At 51.3% G+C, this 8,567-nt stretch overlaps 3 protein-coding genes across 3 annotated transcripts; all 3 read left to right on the forward strand.

The window, feature by feature from the left end:
* Positions 1–879: 879 nt before the first annotated feature.
* Positions 880–2,999, forward strand: LOC128276040 (myrosinase 1-like). Its single transcript, XM_053014511.1, has 5 exons — positions 880–985; positions 1,259–1,831; positions 1,898–2,209; positions 2,428–2,666; positions 2,747–2,999. Exons 1-5 carry the CDS (start codon positions 914–916, stop codon positions 2,997–2,999), a joined length of 1,449 nt encoding a protein of 482 aa, XP_052870471.1. The 5' UTR covers positions 880–913.
* A 497-nt stretch (positions 3,000–3,496) lies between these two features.
* LOC128276037 (myrosinase 1-like) lies at positions 3,497–5,343 on the forward strand. The gene is made up of 5 exons (XM_053014508.1): positions 3,497–3,568; positions 3,655–3,859; positions 3,923–4,400; positions 4,476–4,564; positions 4,622–5,343. Exons 1-5 carry the CDS (start codon positions 3,540–3,542, stop codon positions 5,321–5,323), a joined length of 1,503 nt encoding a protein of 500 aa, XP_052870468.1. The 5' UTR covers positions 3,497–3,539; the 3' UTR covers positions 5,324–5,343.
* Positions 5,344–6,574: 1,231 nt separating this feature from the next.
* Positions 6,575–7,592, forward strand: LOC128276038 (myrosinase 1-like; the record flags this gene model as incomplete). The annotated part of the gene is made up of 4 exons (XM_053014509.1): positions 6,575–6,609; positions 6,696–6,900; positions 6,961–7,438; positions 7,504–7,592. Coding segments are annotated over exons 1-4 (807 nt in total), but the record flags the coding sequence as incomplete, so codon positions are not given.
* Positions 7,593–8,567: the final 975 nt, after the last annotated feature.

Consider the following 8,567-nt stretch of genomic DNA (forward strand, 5'->3'; position numbering starts at 1 on the left):
TAAGACAGTATTTAGGAAGGCATCAGGGCGCCCAGCTTGATGATCACCTGAGAAGCGTCTCAAGTGATAAGCCTAAATGATCTGTCACTTTTATTGCCACCGATAAGCCATCCATCAATTAGGAGGAAGTGTGGAAGGGACTGCTATCGGTACCTGCTACTGTCCGCCGATCCTTAGTCTAGCCAACTTTGCATATTGCACGACCAGTTTTCGGTTAACACCGATCGTATCCGTCCATTTGAATACAATCAATCACCGGCTGGAAACGGCCGCTCAAGGAGGCTCGCCTCGAGGTCCTGCTCTGCTCGAGTGGGCCTCCGACATGGCACCTGGTAACCCAATACCCCTCGCGACCTCCTCAAGCTCTCGGGAGCCGGTTGATTTGGTTTTCAGATTTTACGACTCTGTCCTACGCACGCAACACACATGAATGCAAATCCTGTTGTCCGGCCGCAAGCCATTCGGCTTAGGCAGTAATTGGCGGGCCACTCTGTAAGCCCCCCGTGCGGAATGCAACGCCGGGGGCCGGGGTGCGTGGTAGCACCTCAGAAATAATTGTCCCCACGCACCGGGGTAATTGGTTGTTGGTTTAGGGCGCAGGTGCTTCGAGCTTGACGGCATTCTCCTGTCGGCAGCGCCACCTGGTGGTGGTGGCAACTGCTAAGTGGGTTGCGTGGGGGTCCATTTGTAGGTTTGTTGGTTTTGTGTGTCAGAGCTGTGTGATTTATTGATCTTTTAATTCCTTTCCACCAGACTGACCCTGCTCGCCGTGTTGACCTTAGCGCCCGAGGCAACCGAGGGACGGTTCGCGCGGCGTTTTCCGTCCGATTTCCGGTTCGGTGTGGGCACGTCCGCGTACCAGATCGAGGGCGGCTGGAATGCGAGTGGCAAAGGCGAATCGATCTGGGACCGTATGACCCACCAGCATCCGGAAAAAATTGCCGACCGCAGCAGTGGCGACGTCAGCTCGGACAGCTATCACAATGTAAGTGTCTGGTCGATTAATAACAGTGCCCCGGGGATAGTCGCGTCGGTGCGTCAGTTTTGTGCAATTATTAGTTCAATCAAACTATGTCCCCCCGGGTGGCCGCCCGGTGATTAACGTTCATTAACGGGGCTCCAGGGTGGTGTATTGATTTATGCGGCCCATTGTTGACATTGGGTCAATTAAAATATTTCCAATCCGTGGATTGAATCTATAAGTTAGTGTAGAGTCTTGAGCGTACTAACTTGTTATTCCCCGCTTCTGGGCCGCTAGTGGCGAAGAGATGTCCAGATGGTGCGCGAGCTGGGTGTGGACGTTTATCGGTTCTCCCTGTCCTGGCCACGCATCATGCCGACCGGGTTCGTGAACAGTGTCAGCAAGGCCGGAATCCGGTACTACAGCAACTTAATCGACGAGCTGCTGCGGCACAACATCACCCCGATGGTGACGCTGTACCACTGGGACTTGCCACACCGCTTCCAGGAGCTCGGTGGCTGGACTAACCCGGAGCTGATCGAGTACTTCCGGGACTACGCGAAGGTGGCGTTCGAGCAGTTCGGCGATCGTGTGAAGATCTGGACGACAATCAACGAACCGTGGCACGTGTGTGAGCACGGTTACGGGGTAGACTTTATGGCGCCCGCCATCGACTATCCGGGAATCGCTTCGTATCTGTGTGGCCACAACCTCCTAAAGGCGCACGCCGAAACGGTGCACATGTACCGACGCATTTTCCAGCCCAAGCAGCAGGGCAAGATTGGGATCACACTCGACACCTCGTGGCCGGAGCCGGCCTCCAACTCGGACGAGGATCGTGCGGCGTCAGAAATGGCGGCCCAATTTTACGTAAGTTGCGTGCTACATTCTCACCGATCACTGTAACGGCTCCTAACGGCCCCTTGATTCCTGCAGCTTGGTTGGTTCGGACATCCCATCTTTTCGGCCACCGGAAACTACCCGCAGCTGATGATCGATCGGATCGGCGCGATGAGCCGGCAGCAGGGCTTCGTCAGGTCGCGGCTTCCCACCTTCACGCCGGACGAGATCGAGCGCATCAAGGGCACGGCGGACTTCTTCGGCATCAACTCGTACACCAGCATTTTGGTGCGTAAGAACGATCGCAACAATTCGGCCAACTACCCGGTGCCGTCGTTTAACCACGACATGGGCGTGGTGGAGTCGGCCGATCCGGACTGGCCCTCCAGTGGCTCCGTTTGGTTGCACGTAAGTAGCGAGCAATGTGTCACCGTTTGACAGTTGTTGGCCATGGACGTCGCGTCGCGCACAGTTGAAGATTGATGACTGTTCGTTAGTGGCGAGCCAGTAACGCATTGTCTGCAACTCTCGTGCCTGGCCTTGAACGCGTTGCACTCTATCGTTGCACTCTATCGCACCGTTCGCGGCATCTATCAAACACGCTTTGGTCCTGCGTCTTTTCGCAGGTGGTACCGTCCGGAATGTCCAAGCTGCTGAACTGGATCCGTCGGGAGTACGGCAACCCGGTGGTATACGTTACCGAAAACGGGGTGAGCGATCGTGGGGGTACTAATGATCTGGGCCGTATCGATTACTTCAACTCGTACCTCGAGGCCGTGCTCGATGCGTTGGAGGATGGCTGCAAGGTGGAAATGTACATCGCGTGGAGCCTCATGGATAGCTACGAGTGGAAGGCGGGCTATACGTGAGTGAGACCCTCAGGGACACGCGAGTGTGGGCTGCAACAATGTCGCAATACTAATGTGGCTCTCTCTGTCTCGCTAGTGAAAAGTTCGGACTGTATCACGTCGACTTCAGTAGCCCAAATCGAACCCGTACACCGAAGGCGTCGGCCAAAGTGTACGCCAACATCGTCCGGACGCATCAGATCGATTGGAGCTTCCGGCCGAGCCCGGAAGTGATGATCCTGCCCCCGTCGCCGTACCAGTCCGGCGGCGAGCGGCTGAGCATACGGGTGCCGGTAATCTGTCTGCTGGTGGCCTCCATCGCTGCACTAGTCAAAGCCCTGCTCTGCTGATGCTCAACCGCGCCCCGATAACGGGAGTTTCGATACGCCTTTGTCGTCCTACCTGTAAGAGATTTATTTATAAACGCTCCTCCGCCCCGAATGGGGGAGCTTGTCCACTGTGTGTGAGATAGGCTAGATAGGCTTAGATCTAGATTCGTGTCGTTCGTCTTGACAAACGCCATCAATAAAAAAAACATGAAAGTATTACAGCAACCGAAGCCCAATTGTCGAGATATGAATTTTTATTTTCTCTTTCTCGTTGGTGTTATTAAAATTAAAACTCAACGCCTTGCCACTCGGACTAGATAACCTATCGCGGTGGCGTACGAGTGTGCAGTCTGTTGAATATTGATGACTTGTTGATGTGAATATTAAGCGCATCTGCGCGTACGCGGGTTTGATTGAGGCGTTTGATAAGCATCGTTGAAGCCTGTCTTCGGAGCAGTGTGAGAGAGGACCCTGTCTATAAAACCATAGCCAACCGGGCAGTGTGGAGTCGAGCAAGAGCGTCGTCGGTACATGCAGATCGGATCGGGCTAAGGCGCAGCGATGAAAGAAATCTACGCTACGATCCTGGTGTGGGTAGCCGATTAGTACTGGGGAGGGACAGCCAGTTAACGGAGTGCATGCTAAACAGTGGTGAGTCTGCTTTCTTCTCCTCTAGGGCTTCGGTCATTCTAGTGGCCCAGGGTGGCCGACAGTTTCCAGCACACTTTCGGTTCGGTGTCGCTACGTCCTCGTACCAGATCGAGGGAGGATGGAACGAGGATGGTAAGGGTGAGTCGATCTGGGATCGGTTGACGCACGAGAAGCCTCACAAAATAGCCGATGGCTCCAATGGAGACATAGCCTGCGATAGCTACCATCAGGTGAGTGGTACGAGGACAATTCCAGACAGCTGTCTTTGACTGGCGGACGGATTCCTTCAACAGTGGCAACGTGATGTGGAGATGGTTCGCGAACTGGGAGTGGACTACTATCGCTTCTCACTCGCCTGGAGCCGTATCATGCCAACCGGAATGAGCAACAACGTTAACGAAAAGGGCATCGAGTACTACAACCATCTCATCAACGGGCTGCTGGCCTATAACATTACGCCGATGGTGACCCTGTACCATTGGGATCTGCCAGAGCGGCTACAAGAGATGGGCGGCTGGACCAATCGGGAGATTATCGAGTACTTCCGGGAGTATGCAATGGTTGCCTTCGCTCGGTTTGGCGATCGAGTCAAGTTTTGGACAACGTTCAACGAACCGAAGCAGACTTGCAAGGAGTCGTACGAACAGGATGCTATGGCTCCGGGGTATGAGTTCCCCGGGGTGTACAGCTACCTCTGTTCGCATCATGTGCTGCTTGCGCATGCCGATGCTGTTGAAGTGTATAGAAAGAATTTCCAGGGCCCTCAAAGCGGTATGTACACTGCGCCAATGTGATTGTGCTTCAATATGGCTGCCTTTCATAACATCACGGAATTTTTGTTCGTAGGAGTCATCGGAATGGTTGTTGACTCTTCGTGGAGCGAACCCAACACGCCAGCGGATGAGGAAGCCTCCGAACGATCCATGCAGTTTACTGTGAGTACCAAAGAACGCTTCAAAGGAAAATGTTGAGTAATGAGCCACATTCTACAGCTTGGAATCTACATGCATCCGATTTACCACGGGAACTACCCGGCGGTGATGATCGAGCGCATCGGGAACCTGAGCGCCCGCCAAGGCTTCCACAAGTCGCGTCTGCCCTCGTTCACGCCGGAAGAAATCGCAAAAGTGAAAGGATCGTCCGACTACTTCGGATTCAATGCGTACACCACGCGGCTGGTGTGGCAAAATGGAGATGCCAATCCGGGCCACTTTGGTGAACCTTCTTTCGATCACGATCGCGATGTGTATGATTACATTGACCCCGCTTGGCCGTCGACTGCTTCGCCGTGGCTCAAGGTGTATCCCCGAGGGATGTACAGCGTGCTGCGATGGATACGGCGCGAGTACAACAATCCACCGGTCTTTATCACCGAGAACGGCGTCAGCGATCGGGACGGTACCCGAGATTTACAGCGAGTGGAGTACTTCAACTCATATCTGGAGGCCGTCCTCGATGCGATCGATGATGGGTGTGACGTGCGAGGTTATACTGCGTGGTCGCTTATGGATAACTTCGAGTGGCGCGCTGGCTACTCGCAACGGTTTGGACTCTACTATGTGGACTTCAAGGATCCAGCTCGACCGCGGTACGCCAAAATGTCGGCCAAAGTTTACGCGAACATTGTCCGAACCCGCTCCGTCGATCCAGACTATCTCCCGGAACCGGACGTTCTGATTCCTGACGGGGAGTGATGTTTGGTGTTGACAGTAGAAACAGAATAAGATGTCAAAAGGAAAATAAATTGCCATATTATCTTATATTAAAATTCCTCATAATGTACTTTATTGGTTGACATAGGTACATGGCAGCTAGGTGTCTGCAGTCTGCAGTGAGCATCATCGCGACACAAGTAGGGTAATCCAGTCTGAGGAGCATCGACGAATCTTAGAGTAGCGCCCCGGCCGCCTTGTGGAGATTTCGCTCGGGGACTTAGGTTGAACGCTTGCCAGCCTCTCGAGTCTTGTTGATCCGTGAAGTGCTTTCTGGAACAAGAATTAATTCCGTCTCTAAGCCAATACCAACCATCAAAGTAGCTCGCATCCTTATGGACTGCTACGGTGACTACACAGAATGGTCCATCAGCAGTATAGACCAAACCATATTTCAGTTCGTTCCATCGAAATCCAGCACATAAGCTGCGTAACGGTCTCAGAAGAACCGATTTATAGACCGAAATCGGAATCTTTTACTTTCAAGCAAACTTCAACCACTACCAATACATCCAGATAAGGACCAGCATAGCCTCTATAATCTCAATAACACAAACAGTCGAGTCTTGTCCGTCGAGAGAAAAGGATCAGCATCCCTCAATTAACTCCGTAGACCGCGAAGCGTAACTATGGCTACAACTTTTTCAGGCCCTACTTTGACGGATTTGTGTTAATGATCATTCATGAAATGAAAACAGATCGATCTAAGATCTATGGTAGTTACTATCAGCTGTGGTTGGGTGCCTTTATCTCCTAAGTCTGGACTTCAATGTGTAAAGTGAAATAGGTTAGTAAAAAATAGTGAAATAATGAAATCCCCGGAATTGGTGCCTCTAAGTTGAGGTCCAAAACGAACGGCATCACAAACATGGAACTTCAGCACAAGGACGAGTAGTAGCGCGCACGCTGATGCGTTATTTTATCTATTCAGGCCATTTGTTGGTGGTTGTATTGGTGTTATTGAAATTAAAAATTAACGCCTTGCCACTCGGACTAGATAACCTATCGCGGAGGCGAACGAGTGTGCGGTCGGGTAAATATTGATGGGCCTCCATGTGGTTGCTCTCGCTTGATTGAAGCGTTTGATAAGCATTGTTGAAGAACGTCTTTGGAGCGGAACATATGAGCATGTCTGAGAGCGGAACATGTGTATAAAACCATAACCAAGCGGGGAGTGCTGAATCGAGCAAGTGCGTCGGTTTCACGCAGATCGTATCGGGCTTCGGAGCAGTGATGAAAGAAATCTACGCTACGATCGTGATCTTCGTGTGGGTAACCGATTAGTACTGGAGAGGGACAGCCAGTTAACGGAGTGCGTACTAAATAGTGATGAGTCTGCTTTGTTCTCCTCTAGGGCTGCGATCATTCTAGTGGCCGAGGGCCTCCGAAAGTTTCCAGCACACTTTCGGTTCGGTGTCGCTACATCCTCGTACCAAATCGAGGGAGGATGGAACGAGGATGGTAAGGGCGAGTCGATCTGGGATCGGTTGACGCACGAGAAGCCTCACAAAATAGCCGATGGCTCGAACGGGGACATAGCCTGCGATAGCTACCATCAGGTGAGTGGTACGAGGATAATTCCAGACAGCTGACTTTGACTGGCCGAATTCCTTCAACAGTGGCAACGCGATGTGGAGATGGTCCGCGAACTGGGAGTGGACTACTATCGCTTCTCACTCGCCTGGAGCCGCATCATGCCAACTGGAATGAGTAACAACGTTAACGAAAAGGGCATCGACTACTACAACCATCTCATCAACGGACTGCTGGCCTATAACATTACGCCGATGGTGACCCTGTACCATTGGGATTTGCCACAGCGCCTGCAAGAGATGGGCGGCTGGACCAATCGGGAGATTGTCGAGTACTTCCGGGAGTACGCAAGGGTTGCCTTTAGTCGGTTTGGCGATCGAGTCAAATTTTGGGCAACGTTTAACCAGCCGACGCAGTCGTGCAAGGAGTCATACGAGCTGGATGCTATGGCTCCCGGCTATGACTTCCCGGGGGTGTATAGTTACCTATGTTCGCATCACGTGCTGCTGGCACATGCCGATGCTGTTGAAGTTTACAGAAAACATTTTCAGGGCGATCAAAATGGTGCTTATACTGCTCTCGTCTCCTAAGACTCTCTTCCATAACTCCACGAAACATTTTGATTTTAGGAGTGATCGGAATGGTAGCCAATTCTCATTGGAACGAACCTAACACGCCAGCGGATGAGGAAGCCTCCGAACGTGCTATGCAATTTAATGTGAGTGTGATATCCTTCTACTTTATTATTATTCACTTCGCCGCTCCCGCAGCTCTCGGACACAACCGTTCACGTCTATGCCCATCGTCAGACTGACTGCGCTCACCAATTCACACATACAACTGTCCGTTCTTATTCGTATATGCCACATCCTCCCCTTGCACACACAGAGCACGACGTATACACTACCGCAACAATTCACGTCTCTATCAATCTATTCGGTTTTCTTAATCTGTCTTGTTCCTACCCCAACCTTTGATGCTATCTCCCCTCTGATTGTCAAGTTCTACTCTGCTCCTACCTCTCTACCCTTCACCTCCTCTCTTTCCACAAACCTTTGAAACATTTTATATTTCTGACTCTCCCTCCCCCGGACTCCAAGCCACGCATTGTTACCCTACCGGCTCCTTCCATCAATATAACCTCATGTACCCCTTTCTCATATAGAGGATCCAGCTTCTCTCTCTTTCTCTGCATCACCAGCTATTCACCTATTCCTATTCTATCACCTATTCCCAAATCCATAGGTTTGGCACTTCTTCTTTTATACTCCCTTTCGTTACGTGTCACTTTAGCCACCCTATCTCTGTCCCTCAACTCTCCATCTTACCTTTTCAAAAGGCCACACCCATCCTCTTATTCCTTCCGGCCATTCACCTTCTCTACCCAGCCGTTCTATTACTTCTATTACTAAACGTGCCGTTTCATTTCTATTCAACTCCTCCTTAATTTGCTTTATTGTTAGAGCAAACCTTTGCCTACCAATCAGTTCCGTATCCGCCTCTACACTAAACAACTCATGGGGCTCTAACTCGCTCCCAAACTGCGGATCATCGCAATGCTCAATCAGTCTAGACGGTGCATCTGCAATATTTTTCGAAACCCGCAACATGCTCACACACGAAATCAAAATGCTGAATTCTCAAAAACCACCCCTCTGCTCTAGACATGATACGCTTTCCTACATCTTTAATC

This window comes from Anopheles cruzii, unplaced genomic scaffold, assembly GCF_943734635.1.
Source record: "Anopheles cruzii unplaced genomic scaffold, idAnoCruzAS_RS32_06 scaffold00358_ctg1, whole genome shotgun sequence".
NCBI lineage: Eukaryota > Metazoa > Arthropoda > Insecta > Diptera > Culicidae > Anopheles > Anopheles cruzii.

Bases quoted from the DNA above. Each gene is read 5' to 3' on its own strand.
- LOC128276040 (XM_053014511.1), top strand. From the start codon at position 914: ATGACCCACCAGCATCCGGAAAAAATTGCCGACCGCAGCAGTGGCGAC. The intron at 986-1,258 runs GTAAGTGTCTGG...CTGGGCCGCTAG, and splicing joins GCTCGGACAGCTATCACAAT to TGGCGAAGAGATGTCCAGAT. The intron at 1,832-1,897 runs GTAAGTTGCGTG...TGATTCCTGCAG, and splicing joins AAATGGCGGCCCAATTTTAC to CTTGGTTGGTTCGGACATCC.
- LOC128276037 (XM_053014508.1), top strand. From the start codon at position 3,540: ATGAAAGAAATCTACGCTACGATCCTGGT. The intron at 3,860-3,922 runs GTGAGTGGTACG...TTCCTTCAACAG, and splicing joins CCTGCGATAGCTACCATCAG to TGGCAACGTGATGTGGAGAT. The intron at 4,401-4,475 runs GTATGTACACTG...TTTTGTTCGTAG, and splicing joins TTTCCAGGGCCCTCAAAGCG to GAGTCATCGGAATGGTTGTT.